Here is a 16,738-nt window from a genome sequence, read left to right on the forward strand (position 1 = left end):
ATGGTTAGACTTAGTGGCCATTTCTCAGTTGTTCTGCCACTCTCCAATTAGGAGAAAGGAGGGTCCACGGGCTGGATGATGGTCTGGAAAGTGTCTGTGTTTACATGAAGAAGGGGAGCTTTTGCCCCTCCCAGAGCCACAGCCAGAGAAGCAGAGCCTCTGCCACCCCTTCCTTCAGCAGAGTCCATCTGCTTACCTTCTGTCAGGAGGTCTCTTATAAACCATTCTGTATTTATTTGTGTGGATTATTCTGGGCCCCATCCCTGGTGGGGACTGGTGGCCCTGTGGTGTCCTGATTGTTATTGTAAAACACTGCTGTTGCTTTTTTTTTAAGGAATTTAAAAATATATAGTTGTGTTTCAGCTGTACAGTGAAGTGATTCAGTTATAGATAGATATAGATATTCTTTTTTCATATTCTTTTCCCTTATAGGTTGTTACAAAATATTGAATATAGTTCTCTGTGCTATATAGTAGGTCCTTGTTAGTTATCCATTTTATATATAGTAGGGGAATGCTGCTTATTAAGTGCTCTTGGAGTTTGATTATGTGCAGGGCTTGTTGCTGTAAATGGACTTTGGTCAGAAAGATTTCATCAGATTCCATACCAATAGAATCTGGAAGGACACATGCTAGAAGCATTCTCATTTGAGTGTTTACTGTATGCCAGGGATGGTTCTAAGCACGTCGTGTGTATTACTTATCCTCACAGTAACTCAAGGAAGTAGGTACGACAACACCATTTTGCCATTGAAGAGAGTGAGGCTTGAGAGGCTGTGTAATTTGCCCAAGTGGCAGAGCCAGCATTCAGACCCAGGCCACCTGCCTGCGGAGCCTGTGCACCCAGCCGCTACATGTGTTTCCCTCCTGTGCTGATGCAGTGAGGACTGGGGGGCCCTGGGACACAGAGGTCAGCCTGGAGGAAGGATGAAGGGGCAGGGCTGGTTCTGTGTCGGCCCTGAAAGAAGCACGGTGCGCACCCCACATCCTGGGAATCCTTTGACAAGTTAAGACGGAAGCAGAGCTTGCTGTCACCCCGTGAGGTGTGTGTGGTGGACGGCTGGCTGCTGACGAGGAGAGACATTTCTTAGATAAAAGATAAAAGGAAGAAGTAGCATATCAGATCCGTCACCTCATGCTAGCAGCAATGCGATTTCTGTTGTAAAAAGAGTAGCTTGCGGAGCAAAATGAGGCTGTTAACGAATTTAACATGTTCCCCCAGCACCAGGTGGGAGTAGGCAGCATTACTCTGTAGGGTGGGCTCCCCAGGTGGTGCGGTGGTAAAGAACCCACCTGCCCAATGCAGCAGACGCGAGTTCGATCCCTGGTTCAGGAAGATCTTCTGGAGAAGGAAATGGCAACCCACTCCAGCATCCTTGCCTGGGAAATCCTGTGGACAGAGGAACCTGGCGGACTGTAGTCCATGGGGTCACAAAAGAGTCAGACACAACTTAACTGAACAATGAAGACAGCTCTATAGGGCTGTCTCCTGGCCTGGGTCCTCTGTCTGCGGGTGTCCCAAAATGACACAAGGCGTAAGGAGTTATTTCTCCCATCCTTCCTCTGCCAGAATGAGAAACGACTGCTGATGTGGGTGCTACATGGAATTAGTGGGGTCAGCACATTTTTCCACTTGGTGTCAAGGAGAAATGGCAGTGTCCTCTTTAGACCTCATCATCATTTATGACATTTATTGAACACTCACTGTATATCAGGCAGTGTTCTAAGTCTTACATGTGTATTAATCATTAATTCATCCTAACAGCAATATGGAGCAGGTTATTTTTATCCTCGCTTTACTCAAGAATTAGAGGCTCAGAGAGGTGAAGAAATTTGTCCCAGGTCACCCAGCAGCCATGCAGCAGAGTTGGGATTTGAACCCAAGCATTCTGGCTCCAGAACCATGTTCTTAACTGTTTTACCTACACCATACTGTGCTCTGATAGACAGAAGTACTGAAAAAAGATTTGAGTGACCCACAGGGACCAAACTCAGCCCATAGCTGTTGGTTCATGGGGCTGCCCCTACTTGGAATCACAGTAGTTTCATGGAGGATGTTTGAAACAGTTAAGCATGTTTGATTGAACACACAGAGCCATTCCTGGCACGTTCCCTAAACTAGGATGGAGCCAGGCTTCCTTCTGGCCCCTTTTGCTCACTTCTCCTGGCAGTTGCTGTGTGTTAATGCCTGTACAGAAGTAGTTGTAAAATAGCTTTAACGTTGACCGTTTTTACCATTTTCTACTTCTAAAACAGTAATGTTCCTAAAGGCAGGCCTGGTGTCTCACCCGCTTCGCGTGCCCTGCAGCACTTTGATTAGTGTTGAATATTATTCACACCTGAGGAGTGTCTGCTGGATTGGACAGCCCACCTAGGTCAGCTGTAAAGCAGCTGGAAAACTTACCATTCTGAGATCTGGGGAAACGAAGAGTAGATTTCTAACATCTCTTCTACCCAGTTCTTCTACTTCTAGTCTTCTTCTTTCACTACAGCCTGGAGTAGCAGAGACAGACCCAGAAGGAGGGTGTGCAGTATATTTCACACCTAGCGCTTTGCGCGAAGCAGTGTGGACGTGTTATTTTGTAAACCTCTTGCTCTACGACCCATAGGGCACAGGGCCTCCTTCTGAACGCAGCTGTGGTGAAGGGGAAATTGATTGTTAATCTAGTTTCAGAGATACGTCCACTGGGAGGACTTTGATTTCTCAATAACCTGGTGCAGGTTCCAATCAGCCCAGCCCAGCCCAGCCCAGCCCAGCTGCCCCTCTTCCTTGATCTCGCCAGTCCTTTCTCTGTGTTGGCTCCAGGCAGAGGGGAGCTGGAGAAGGGAGGGGATCAGAGTCACTGTTAGATAGAGGGAGATGAGCTCTAATTCCACCAGCACTGGCTTTGAGGGATGTGTTCTACAGTTTAAAGAGAATAAGGAACGCCTCTCCAAGTCTCCCAAAAGCACAAGGAAGAAGCCCTGTAAATGGCTCAACTTGACTGTCACTGGACATCCAGTCTGGTTGGCCTGTCCACAGTGTTTCCTCTCTCCCTTTCTTCCTTCCATTCAATCATTTCTCCATTGCTCGCCATCGTTTACTGAACCAGGTAACGTGTGCCAAGCAGTGTACTTGGCCAGCTGCTGTACCAGGCTGGGGAACTGCAATCTTAGGCCAAATCACACACTGGGACTCTTGCCTCAGAAGCAAGGCTTGGTCTTAACTCCGGGAATATGAGGACAGGGTCCCAGTAGAGCATTTAGAATAGCCCTGGAATAACAATAACAACAGCAACAATAGAAGCTAACACTTACATAGTACCTAATCTGGGTCATGCCCTATTCGTTTTTGTCTTGGCCCTGCCATGTGGCATGCAGGATCTTAGTTCCCCAACCAGGGATCAAACCTGCGCCCCTTGGCGTGGAAGCGTGGAGTCTTAGCCACTGGACCACCAGGCAAGTCCCTGGCTCTATTCTAAACACTTTATACATCTACTCTTCACAACAGCCCAGTGAAATGTAGGTGCTGTCATCTCCATTTTGCAAGTGGCAGGAGCAGAGTTGGACCCAGGCTCCCGAGCCTGTGCTGAGCAGCCTCCAGTGTCCACGCCGTCTTGACACTGGGCAGTAGGGCCTGGGGTGGGGGGTTTCCCTCTGACTGTGCGTGTATAATGGGCTGTGGTCGTGTTTGGTGAGAAGGGGTGGGACACTTTTGAGGCTCTGTTTTCACAGACTGCTTACAAAGAGGATGGCGTTGACTGTGGCCAGCCTTTGGTGGAAGGGCCGGGGTGAGGTCTGCCTGAGAAGGTTCCGGCTGACCTTGCCAAGGGGCCGGCTGATGAGTCCTCCATCTGTGTTAGCTTTGGCTTGATCCTACAGTTTAGCAGCAGCTGTTGAGAAATAAAAACTTAGACCCCCAGTCAAGTGCAAGACCCAAGCCTCCGAATGAGAGGCGGATTCCATTTCACCCTCAGGAGCTGGGGCTTCTCAGAAATGGCCCGGAGGCATTCCCCTGTGGCAAGCGCGGGTGCTGACTAATCCCACCAGGGTTTCTGATCAGCTCGGCTTCAGAGTCTGCGTTTTTACAGTTTACCAGTTCCCAATCCCATCCCTTTTGATTTTTGCTTCGTAGTTTCGTGGGTCACTGTTACAGCGTTTCTGGACAACATTCCTGGGACGATAGTTCCAACCACAGCCCTGGACTGCTAACCAGAACCAGCCGCCAGGCTGAGGAATGGGAACTGTTAAGTAACCTGATAGGCCGGTTTGTCATCCTTTTTTTGCTTTTGGCCAAGTTGAGCTAATCTCGTCTCCTGTTTCTTTTTGTCTGTTTCATCTTTGCTACCTTGCTGCTGGATTCTAGGCTCTGGGCATTTTCTAGGAACCCATTCTCTCGGAGTTACCTGGCCTCTGGGTAGCTATGAAAGGAGGTGGGATGTGGCATGGAAATGAACTCTGGGTGGACATTGTGCCAGGACAGTCACTGGAGAGAGAGCAGGCTTTGGATGGAAGAGTCACGGGGTCTCTTTTACCTGTAGCAGTGCTGGTCACTGTGGCCCTTCTAATGAGCCTGTTGAGTAGCTCTTCACCTTTTCTGCGCTGATCACCTGGAAGGAGTTCTTGCCGTCAGTCCACCTCCCTGGTCCAGGCGCCGGGACAGGAACCTCCTGACTCAGCTTGTCTCCCTCCTACGCTCCCTGGTAGCAGACTGTATGGTATTTCACACTTTCAAGCAGAATCAGATGCGGGGTCAGAGTTCTCTTAAGAGAGAAAAGCAAAATCCAGAGCGTCTGCTTAAAAAGTAAACATCCAGATGCCCCTTAAAATCTGGAAATCCAAAATGGGAAGTAGACGGAAGAAAAAGGGGAGAGGGGAAGACATCAGACCACATAAAACTGGCCCCCAAATATGTATGTGTTTGTAGAAGGTGCTTATGGCAAAAAGACCACTGGCTACAGAAGGAAAGCCCTGCTTTCTGAGGAGTTTTATATGCAGCCTACCCTACAGTTGATTGATTTAACTTTAAAACAGAGTTGACAGAAAAATGTTTTTTGAAAAGGATGCTGACAAGACAAAGGGGAAATAGCAGAAATTTGATTCAGATATTAATGATGTGTCCCATGTGTGTAATGCTTTAGTTTTCAGAGCGTCTCCACACACATTACCTCGTTTAAGTTCCGAATTCATCCTGTGATGTGTGTATGACCATGCTCTGCCAGCAGGCGTGACCTGCCCAAGGTGTGGTACTGTGTCACCTACTGACATCTATCGAGGCGTCCCGGCGGGATGGAAACCCAGCCCCTCCGAAGCCTGTTGACTTACTCCACCACCGTTTTTTTCCTCCCAAGAAGAACTTTGAGATAATGTAGACGCACTTATGCTCCCGACTGTGTTTAAATGCTCTAACATCATACCAAGGAGGCCTTGGAACTCATTTCTTGGGGATCCTTAAAAAGCAAGTGACATTAGCGCTCTATCCTAGGTGGATCTGCTCTTTACCACCCTGAAGGCAAAGGGATGAATCAGAGACCACCGACGGTGCTCAGCTCTGAATGAGTTGGGGAAGATGGCCGTCGCATAGAGTGTGGTTTTAATGTCCCACCTTTCACCATTTCATCATCCTAGAGTTTAGGCAAATGCTGATTCTTATCAGGGGAAATTTTCACGACAAGAGTAAAGATGGAGCAATATCATAGTTCTCCCAGTTGAATCAAGGTTAAGCCATGTACTAAAGTGAACTGTTAAAAGAAGGTGATCTTTTTCTGGAGTCCATAGAGCTCTTGGAATCAAACAGGTTCAATCATAGGCTTCAAGAAATTCACAAACTCTATGAAATTACAGACTTTTTGATATATGGGTATTTTCCTCTGGGGAAAGGATCTGTATGTAGCTTTTATCATCAAAAGTGACTGTAACCCCAAAATGGTTATGAAACCAGAGTCTTAAGAGGGCTTTTTGGAAACCTTGAGTGGACTTGAGATGCCACCCACACTTGAAAAGGCACAGAGATGAATCTTGGCAATCGTTTCTTTAGCGCATTTCCAGTTGGCATAAAAGAATCATCCAAGTGGGCCTGTGGGACTTTTCTAACTCAAGGTTCTCTTTCTGATTCAGGTATCAAAATGAACATGGTTGGAATGATCATTCCTCTGCTTCCTGCACAGTTCCAGAGCAGAGTAACCAGGATACTACAACCTGAGACAGATCATCCCAAGCAAATATGACATGACAGTAACTTGTGCTTAGTCACGCAGTTGTGTCCGACCCTTTGCGAACCCATGGGCTGTAGCCCACCAAGCTCCTCTGTCCATGGGATTTTTTCCAGGCAAGAATACTGGAGTGGGTTGCCGTTTCCTCCTCCACGGGATCTTCCCGACTTAGGGATCAAACCCACGTCTCTTGCGGCTCTTGAATTGCAGACAGATTCTTTACTGCTGAGTCATCGGGGAAGCCTGATATTACTGTACCTCCCATCTTAAAAATACCCTCCCTTTGACCTCATCAGGTGTTTTTCTAGCTATAATCCCATTTCTTTTCTCCCTTTACAGCAAAACTCTTAAAGAGAATTGCCTGCAGTCACTGCCTCAGCCCCTTCTTTGCCATTTTCTCCTCTTTTTCTAACCTTTCTTCTTTCTGTTCTTCTCCTCTTGATGTTTCACATGTTGGCAGGAGTCCTCGGACTTGTCTGGGTCCCAGGCCCACTGGAGGCGTGTGTGTTGGGTAGAGGTGCTGACCCTTTTCATTCCAGTGTGTCTGTCAGCTTCACCCCTGCACTGACTACCCTCCCCCCAACCCCATCAAGATCATGTGTGATCACCAGTCAGTTCTCTATTCTCACCCTACTCAACATCTCAGCAGCATTTGACCCAGTGACCTACACTCTCCTCTCTAAAACACTTTCCACACCTGCCTATTGGGACACCAGAGTCTCCTTTTCTTCCTATGTCTCTCATCACCCAGCCTGCCGTGGGTGTCCCTGGCTCTCCCCTAAGGGTCCCTTTTCCTCTGATGCCATGCCCTTTCCTTGGAGTGACCTCACCCAGGGCCCATAGCCCCTAATAGCCTCTAGGCACCGAGGATCCCTGGTTTGTCTCTCATACCGTCCACCCCCTAGTCTGGATTTCTTTTTGTTTCTTTATTTTCTGACAGTAACTTTCCTTATTTGCTTGTTTGGCTGTGTTGGGCCTCAGCTGGGGCCCGCAGCATCTTCGCTGCATCACGTGGGATCTTTTCTTGTGTCACGTGGACTCTAGTTGTGGCACACGGGCTCCCGGGTGAGGGCTCTGTAGTTGCGTTGTGTGGGTTTAGTTGCCCTGCGGCATGTGGGATCTTAGTTCCCTGACCGGGGATCTAACCTGTGTTCCTTGTAGATTCCTAACTACTGTACCACCAGGGAAGTCCCTCAGTTCAGTGCAGTCAGTTCAGCTGCTCAGTCATGTCCGACTCTTTTCGACCCCATGAATCGCAGCCCGCCAGGCCTCCCTGTCCATCACCAACTGCCGGAGTTCACTCAGACTCATGTCCATTGAGTCAGTGATGCCATCCAGCCATCTCATCCTCTGTCGTCCCCTTCTCCTCCTGCCCCCAGTCCCTCCCAGCATCAGAGTCTTTTCCAGTGAGTCAACTCTTCGCATGAGGTGGCCAAAGTACTGGAGTTTCAGCTTCAGCATCATTCCCTCCAAAGAAATCCCAGGGCTGATCTCCTTCAGAATGGACTGGTTGGATCTCCTTGCAGTCCAAGGGACTCTCAAGAGTCTTTTCCAACACCACAGCTCTACTCTACACTTATAAACCAGGTGCCTACTTGAAATCTCCACTTGCATGTCTAATAGACACCTCAAATGACTGTTCTATCTTGATTTTTCCCCTCAAACTTCTTGCTCTGCCACTGTTCCTCATCATGGTTAGTGGAATTCCTAGACACATTTTTGCTCAAGCCTCCAAGCCACAGTACAGTGCCCCCTTGACCTTTTTCTCTCCCTCACGCCTTCCTTAGACCCATTTGTCAACCTCCCCTATTGACTGTCTTCAAAATGCACAGCCATGTCCTCACTTTCTGTGCTGCTGCAGCTCAGGCCCTTGTTGCTGCTCTCCACTCCTGCCTGGGCCCTTGGCAGTGGTCTCCCCAGTTGGTCTTCCCCTGATGTCTGTCTGTTCACAATGGCCACAGTGACCTTTTAAAAAATAAACCAGGTTGTACCACTTGCCTTAACCCTCGGCAGCTTCCTGTTACAGTTGGCCCTGAGTATCCTGGATTGGTTCCAGGATCTTCACAGATACTAAAATCCGTGGCTGCCCCAGTCTCTTATACAAAATAGCATGGTATTTGCATATAAACTACGCACATCCTCAGGTATACTTTATATCATCTCTAGATTGCTTATAATTCCTAATACAGTGTATATATAACACACAGAGTTATACATATGATGTAAGACTATATAAACATTTGCCTGTGCTTGGCAAATTCAAGCTTTGATTTTCGGAAACTTCTTAATTTTTTTTTTTTGGACATATATTTGGTTGAATCTGCATATATGGAACCTGTAGATATGGAGAGCTGACTGTATGCTTAGAATAAAATTCTGTTATTTTTACCAGTCTACAGGGCCTGAAACATCCAGTCTGTGAGTGCTCTTCTGTTCTCACTGTGGCCCCTGACTGTCTGGCTGCATCTATTCTTGCCTTCCCCATTCAGCCTTCCCCCATTTGCACATGACTTTTTCATGCTATTACTGAGGTCTGTGCTCAAATGCCAGTTCTTCAAAGACTCCTTCCAGAGCACTCACTAAATCATGTACTGCTCCACCCAGCATACCTTCCCTCTTACCCTGCCTTGGCTTCCTTTTATTACGTATAAGAGCTTGAGATTATTTTCATATATATGTAATACATACTCATATTATGTTGTAGCTGTGTCAGGTCTTAGTTGCAGCACACAGGATCTTCGTTGCAACATGTGGGATCTCTAGTTGTAACGTGCAGGCTTAGTTGCTCTGTGGCATGTGAGATTTTACTTTCCTGGACCAGGGGGTCGAGCTTGTGTCCCCTGCATTGCAAGGTGGATTCTAAACCACTAGACTGACTGCTGGGCCACAAGTCAGGGAAATAACCCTGCTTTGTTCTTTCTTGTAGCCCTTGTGCTTAGACTAGGGCTGCCACATAGTAGGTGCTCAGATAATATCTGTTGAATGAATTTCAGCACTCTTGTAAAAAAAAAAATATATATATATATATAGGGAAAAGCAGTGTATTTATAACTTTGAGATATAGGTATATCTCCTAAACATCAGTAAGTAAAATACAGATGAGCAAAAAAATGAGGCATCATTTTTTTTCCTATCCAATTGAAAAAAAACCAATGGTAGTGATAACAGTTGGTGAGAGTACCAGGGAATGGGTGCTCTGATTTACCATTGGTGGAAATATAAAATCGTCCAAGTTTTCATAAGTGATGAGTCATGGGTGATTTTTATCTCAATTTTTGTGGCTGTGTTTTCCTTTTTCTTGCATAGTTACTTTTCTCCCCCAATAATCCCTTTTTAAATCAGAAAAATCTGATAATTTAAACCCCCACCCCTCTCCTCTCTCTCTCTCTCTCTCTCTCTCTCTCTCTTTTTTTTTAATTAACCTGGTTGGATCCTGGTACGAGCAAACTTATAAACCTGATTCCAGCAGTAGGATGGTCTTGTTTTGTTGTTGAACCTCTCAGAATGTTTCATCTGAATCCTATATTAGGATTTTCAGGAACGGTGCAAAATCAGTCACTGAAAATTGTGTGTGCAGAATCACTCTTGATCGGAAATCCTGGCTGGTTTGAGGTGCCCATCGGAAATGTGGGGCTGGGAAAAATATGCAGCCTTAATGAAGGCCCACCCAGTTAAAGGTGGGGTCCCACAACACTTCCTGCCAAGACCTAGGTCTCCATAGGCAGGGGAAGCCTCCCATTTCTTGTCTGATAGATAACCTGCCTGACTCCTTGGGACTGAGTTGAAAACAATGATCACAGCCACACACGCCTTTCCGTCTGCTGTGCGTGGCTGATGCCCGTTTCCCTGGACACCTCCACGCCCTGTTCTGCCAGTGCCCACACAGCCAGCCCTCCTGTCTGGGCCCCAGATCCCCAGAAGGCAGGCTTGCAGGTGACTCACCAGTGAGCCATCCTGAGGTCTAACCCTTGTTTCTTTCTTCTCTGGAGGTGCACTGTTACTTTGATGTTTCATTTCTGGACTTGGCAGTTCAGTTCCAGAGTACCCAGCGGCTCACCTGAGCGGTGTCCACCCAGATGTCTGGGAGCTTACCAAAGAGCCAGCGCACGCTGGGCTGCGAGCCCTGGGCTGTCGCCTTTATGCTTTTTCAGCCTCAGTTCTCTTCGACCTTGGCCCTCTGACAGTTGGCACAGCTGACCGCAGGAACCTGCCAAGGACCAGGGGTTGTTTTGAGTGGCATGGGGAACTGAGGGTTGGGGCTGGCTGAGGGTTGTGCCTCCCTGGTGTTCGCAAGCCAAGTGGCACATGCTTAGACCAACTACTGATATTCCCTGTGCAGGGACCTGGTGAAGTGGGGAGAGGGGCTGATTACAGTATTGGTCACCTGTTAGATACCCTTGTCCCTTCTCCCACCTCCCTGCTGATCGGGTGGAGAGTTGCCAATAAAAAGTCCCGCTTCCTGCCTCAACCACCTGGTGGATATCTGATTGTGTTTGAAAAATGCCTGATCCATCTTCATTATGCTTCTTAGAGACAGTGCCTGTCGGGGAAGTAGGAGCAAAAAGACCACCAGGACAAGTGTTGTCCTCTGTTGGCGTCTGCTGTGACTTGAGCCTGGTTGAGACTCAGACCCAGGGTCCCCTCCACTGTCTCAGACCTCAGGGACCAGTGGAATTGTAGCTTCTCTTGTCCCTTTTGCCCAGCCAGCCCTGCTCTTAGTCAGTAATTCATTTATCTGTACCTTCGTGTTTCCCAGCCTACTTCAGGAGGCTCCAAAAAACTCTGCCATCTTGGATTTAACCACCTTCTTTAACTTTTCTTCTCACAGCTTAAACTTTGGAACAAATACCGAATTTCCAACATTCCATCGCTCATATTCTTAGATGCCACTTCTGGGAAGGTCGTGTGCAGGAATGGGCTGCTGGTGATCCGTGATGACCCAGAGGGTAAGACCTTGCCACATCCCCCCACCCTGCCTTCCTCCCTGTTGATAGAGAGCATAAAAAGGAAATACATGAGTGCAGGGTTATTTGGCTAGAGAATATTGTCTTGATGAAATTATAGTATTCTCCAGGTCATGGTTAAGGTTTTTACAGAGATCAGAATGTCCCTCATGGGGGCTTTAATTCATGGGCCAAAGGAGAAGGAATCTGAAAAAGGAAGTGCAGCTTTGAGGGCTAAGGAGGCCGTTGAGAAGCAGCTTGAGCCCAGCTACTGACTTCTATTGCTGTTTCAGCAGCAGCTCTCACCTCCACAATCAGAGGCAGCCTGTGTGGTTTGGGGATTTTCTTTTTTTCTCTTGAAAATATTACCATAGCAGGGAGAGGAAGGAGAGGGTGATATGAATGGAGAGAGTAACATGGAAGCATATACACTATCATGTAAAATAGATAGCCAATGGAAATTTTCTGTATGACTCAGGGAAAGGGTGTGGGGTGGGAGGGAGGCTCACAAGGGAGGGAACATATGTATACATATGGCTAATTCATGTAGATACATGGCAGAAATCAAACCTATATTGTAAAGTAGTTATCCTTCAATTAAAAATAAATAAATTAAAAAGTATATATTACCATAGCAAAGTTGCAGTCTCCGTGTTGCTCTCCTGGCCCTAGCGCCCCTCATTTCTTGAAGTGAAAAAGTGAAAATGCTAGTCACCCAGTTGAGTTCAGCTCTTTGCAACCTCATGGACTGCAGCCCATCAGGCTCCTCTGTCTGTGGAATTATCCAGGCAAGAATACTGATTTGGGTTGTCATTCCCCTCTCCGGGGATCTTCCTTACCCAGGGATCGAACCCGGGTCTCTTGCATTGCAGGCAGATTCTTTACCATCTGAGCTACCAGGAAAGCCTCATTCCCTTGGTGTTGCCCAAATCCTAAGCCTTGGTCTTCCTGACCGGCTGGGTGGATGGCTGTGTCTGGGTGACTCTCGTCACCTTGCTCAGAGGCTGTCCAGGGCCTGTTTCTTTCCCCTGGACACTGGAGTCATACAAAGGCTATAAGATCTTCCGTCCCTCATGTATTCATCCAATTACAGAGTTCAGCCCTGATCACAAATTTTCCCAGTAAAAATTTCATCTTCTTAAAAAAAATTGCCCTCAGTAAAAACCAGGGCAGTTACAATAGAACCAAGTCTTTATCTTCTGAGGTATAAACACACAGGCATGCACGCGTGCACACACCCCCAACTCTGAAGCTTGTTAAAAACCCAGCTTCCCCAGCCCTACCCCCAGAGGTTTTTGGTTCCATGTGTTTCAGGGTGGACTCAGCCACCTGCTTTTCCAGCCAGGATCTGCTGCTCCCTCCCGCTTCCCACCCACCCCAGGCGATTTTGAGCCAGTGGTCCCTGGACCACCCTGTGAGAAAACGTGTTCTGTTGAGCGGGGAGCAGATTGTGTGCTCTTCCTGCCTGGGGCTTATGTGACATCAGAATGTCAACCATCTGGGTCGAGTGGTTTTGCACTTTCCTTTCACTAGACTGAAATTCTCCTCTTACTTGGTTCCCTGGGCCCCAACCCAGACCAGCTGAATCAGAATCTCTGGAGATGGGACCCAGGAGCATCAGATTTTAAAACTCCCTGGCTGATTCTAAAATGTAAAGTTGGGAGCCACTGAGAGCCCAGGGTTGGAATTGAAGAAACTCACAGTTAATGGGCTTCCCTGGTGCATCAGTGGTAAAGAATCCTCCTGCCAATGCAAGTTCTGTCCCTGGGTCAGAAAGATCCCCTGCAGGAGGAAACGGCAACCCGCTCCTGTATTCTTGCCTGGGAAAATCCTGTGGACAATGGAGCCTGGTGGGCTACAGTCCATAGCGTCACAAAGAGTTGGACATGACTCGGTGACTGAGCATGCATGCATACTTGGTTAATACCCAAGGCAGTGATTCCCCAACTGTCCCATCGTCACAGTTACTTGGGGAGTCGTTTGGCCTTGTTTTGGCCGTGCATCTTCAGCCCTGCCCCAGGATCCTGAGATAGGGGTGGGGAAGGGGGTGGTAGGTAACTTTGGCTTCTGTACTTTTCAAAAGCTCCCCAGGAGATGGGTCCTGTGATCCTCCAGGTTCAGGAACCATGGCTTTGAGGGTAGGTAGGGTTCTGGCATGAATGAGTCCTGCTTTTATTCCTGCTCTAGCTGCCAGTCCTATGGATATGTTAGCCAATACCATTTAGTTATAAAGTTGTCGCGCTTTGCGTCCTGGAAGCCTCTTGGGTCAGAGGCTCTGAGGATGAGTCTTAACATTCTCGCCATCTGTTGCCTGTTTCAGGTTTGGAATTCCCCTGGGGACCTAAACCCTTCCGGGAAGTCATTGCAGGGCCCTTGCTTAGAAATAACGGGCAGTCCCTGGAGAGCAGCAGCCTGGAGGGGTCTCACGTGGGAGTCTATTTCTCCGCACACTGGGTGAGTGCTGGGTCCCTCTTTCATCCAGACAGAAGGGAGCAGTGATGTCACCACTGAGACTAGCTGGGGTTGGCTTCTGAAGGTGTGACTGCTCAGGTGTCATTTCCTGGCATTCCTGCTCTCTCCTGGGCCTCTTGCATTCCTGGCATGCTTCCAGTGCTTACTGTTATGAATGATATTAGCAGCAAGAAAAGGACTTTTTTGGTGGACTGGCCTGAAAGGAAGGTCCTTCCCCCTAAAAAATACATAAATGAAAAGGGGAGTCCTCCTAACCCATTCTGATAAGACTCCCCACGTTCTCTTAGGGGACTCGTTTTAACAGCTGCCCGCTGACCCCAGATGCTCACCATCACAAGAGGCCCATTTATTTCTGCCTCTTCCATAAACTGGAAATGTGATCCACATCCAGTGTGGGTCTTGCTGAACCTGCCTCTGCTGGCAGGCGGCTGGGACTGGGGCAGGAGAAGGCAGGATGGAGGCCACAGGCTCCCACTCGTTTCTTGCAGTGTCCACCCTGCCGAAGCCTCACCCGGGTCCTGGTGGAGTCCTACCGGAAGATCAAGGAGGCCGGCCAGAAATTCGAGATCATCTTTGTTAGTGCGGACAGGTAACGTGCGCTGACAGGTTGGTGGACAGGGTGGCGGTGTGTCTCCCCTTTTCCACAGGTGGATGATGGCTCTTGCCTTACATGCTCTGTAGCTGAGAACTTGGGGCTAGGGCTTGGGGAAGACCTATCTGGGATGATTGGCAGAAGGGCAGATATATTTCATATTTAATCATGTAATTGTCTAAAGAGGAGCCAAGAAAAACCCATTCTTGCTGTCAGTATTAAGGGACATCCTTATTCTGGCCTGGGGCATTGGAGATTAGGATGCATTTTTTTTCTGGTCAGTTCAACTTTTTGGATGGTGGTGAGTAGATATGGAAGAAGGAGGATCTAAAGAAAAGAGACAGAGACTAATGGAATATGACACCTGTCTTAGCTGGCTCTGCATTCATTTTTCTTAGCTCTGGCCACATGCTTTTTCTGGGGTCTCCCCACAAAACAAGAAGTGCAGGCTTTCTTCCCAGAGTATGTGAGGGCCTTTTAGCCTCAATTTCCTCTCCTTCTTGCCCTCTCACTGGCTTTACACATCAGTGACCTTCCTTCATCACAAAACTTCAGCCCCGGTTCAGACCGAGCCACCACGCTTCCTTTTCACAGAAGGATCGCTGAGATGCCAACACACTGAGGGCCTTATATGCACTGCAGTATCCTTAATGCCTATATGATGCTATGCTCAGTTGTATTGGTCCCTGAGCCCACCCATCTGCTCCCTAGGGCAAGCTTGAAGCCATGTCACAGGGTTTTTTAAAGCTTTAAAAAAACCATCAAGTTGGGAATTCCCCAGTGGTCCAGGGGTTAGGACTCTGTGCTCTCACTGCCAAGGGCCCTGGTTCAATCCCTGGTCGAGGAACTAAGATCCCACAAGCTGCACCACCAAAAAAAAAAAAAAAAAAAAACTTCTTAAAAATAAAAGCATCAACTTTATTGAAGTATAATTTACATACAGTAAAATACATGCATTCTAGGTATACAGTTCAGTGAATTTTGACTAATGTACCTGTGTCACCAACGCAGTGAAGATATAGAACATTTCCATCAATGAAAAGAATCCCTCATGGGATTCCCCTGTGGTTGAGAATCCTTCCAATGAAGGGGTGTGGGTTCAAACCCTGGTCAGGGAACTAAGGGTGCAGCCAATTTTTTTAAATTCTAAAAAGAGAACTCCTGTGCCTTTTTTCAGTTGCCCCCAAATTCCAGCCCCACAGATGTCTGATCTGCTTCTATCACTTAATTGGATTATCATATCACCCTTAGAGTTTCTTAGATATGGAACCATAGGTGTATGCTTGATTAAAAGTGTCTGTGCATATCTCAGTTATATGCACAGATTACAAGTATTACAGGGAAGGAGTTGTCTGAACATCTAGGCTCCTAATTAAAGGAAGACCTGTCCATGTTGAAAAGAAAAGCTGAGCTTGAATTGACCGGGTAGGCTGCAGAGGAGCAGTCTGTTGAAACGCCTGGCGTTTCAGCCTGGCGTGCTGTGTGGGGCCTTGTGCACTGGGTCATTTCCTCAGCCTGGCGTCCAGGGAGCACAGTGTTTAGAAGCTGGGGCGTCTGTAGGGCCCAGGACGCAATTTGGTGGGAGGCGAGGAGGACCCGACGGTGGTGCCTTGAGGAGCAATAGAGCTTTGTCTCTGTGCATGTGTCTCTGTAGGTCCGAGGACTCATTCAAACAGTACTTCAGTGAGATGCCGTGGCTCGCAGTCCCCTACACCGACGAGGCCCGGCGGTCGCGCCTCAACCGGCTGTATGGAATCCAAGGTAGGCGTTCCCGACTCTGAGGCTCCTTGGAATCCGGCTCATCTGGGTTCACCACCTCTTTGGCTTTCCTTCTGGAGGGGAAAGAACATCTTTATTTCCATGAATGTTCACATTCTTCAGCATCTTAAAAATATGCGGTGGGTTTTGTGGTATGTAGATTATACCTCATTAAAGCCATTTTTTGTAAAAGAAAAAGTGCCTTTTTGGGTGAGACAGCTACTTCTCACCACCCAGCCTAGTGGGTTCTGAGATGCTTGGGCTACAGAGCTCAAACGCCCAAGTGACCGGGTCAAAACCTGTCAACAGACCTGAGAGTGACCTTCAGTTCCATCACTCAGGTTCTTTGAGCCTGTTTCCTCATCTGCAAAATGCAGATGATAAATTACCACAAAGAGTTGCTGGGAGCATGAATAAGGATAAAGCAGATCCAGTACTTCTCACCATTCCTAAAGCCTCAGAGTAAAGGGTGAGGAGGGGGTACTACCTTGTAGGTGACAGAACAGATTTCCTGAGAGTGTCGAAAGCTTGGACTTGAAGTTCTGATCATGGTGTTTCCAGAAATAACGACTACTAGTGAGACAATCTGCATTTTTATTCTTTGTTATATGAATACCTCTTTCCCAACCTTCATCCAACTCACTGGAAAAGACCCTGATCCTGGAAAAGATTGAGGGCAGGAGAAGAGGGTGACAGAGGATGATGGTTGGATGGTATCACTGACTCAATGGACATGAGCTTGAGCAAACTCCAGAAGATGGTAAAGGACAGAGAAGCCTGGTG

General features: G+C 47.8%; 1 protein-coding gene across 1 annotated transcript in view; it reads left to right on the forward strand.

Moving 5' to 3' along the window:
• The window catches only part of NXN (nucleoredoxin), a 161,252-nt gene that overhangs the window by 125,060 nt on the left and 19,454 nt on the right, over positions 1–16,738 (forward strand). Inside the window, exons 2-5 of the mRNA XM_068977708.1 lie at positions 11,019–11,136; positions 13,454–13,587; positions 14,094–14,194; positions 15,852–15,958. Coding sequence (XP_068833809.1) covers positions 11,019–11,136; positions 13,454–13,587; positions 14,094–14,194; positions 15,852–15,958 — 460 coding nt within the window. The remainder of the gene's footprint in view (positions 1–11,018; positions 11,137–13,453; positions 13,588–14,093; positions 14,195–15,851; positions 15,959–16,738) is intronic.

Source organism: Capricornis sumatraensis, chromosome 8 (genome assembly GCF_032405125.1).
Source record: "Capricornis sumatraensis isolate serow.1 chromosome 8, serow.2, whole genome shotgun sequence".
Lineage (NCBI taxonomy): Eukaryota > Metazoa > Chordata > Mammalia > Artiodactyla > Bovidae > Capricornis > Capricornis sumatraensis.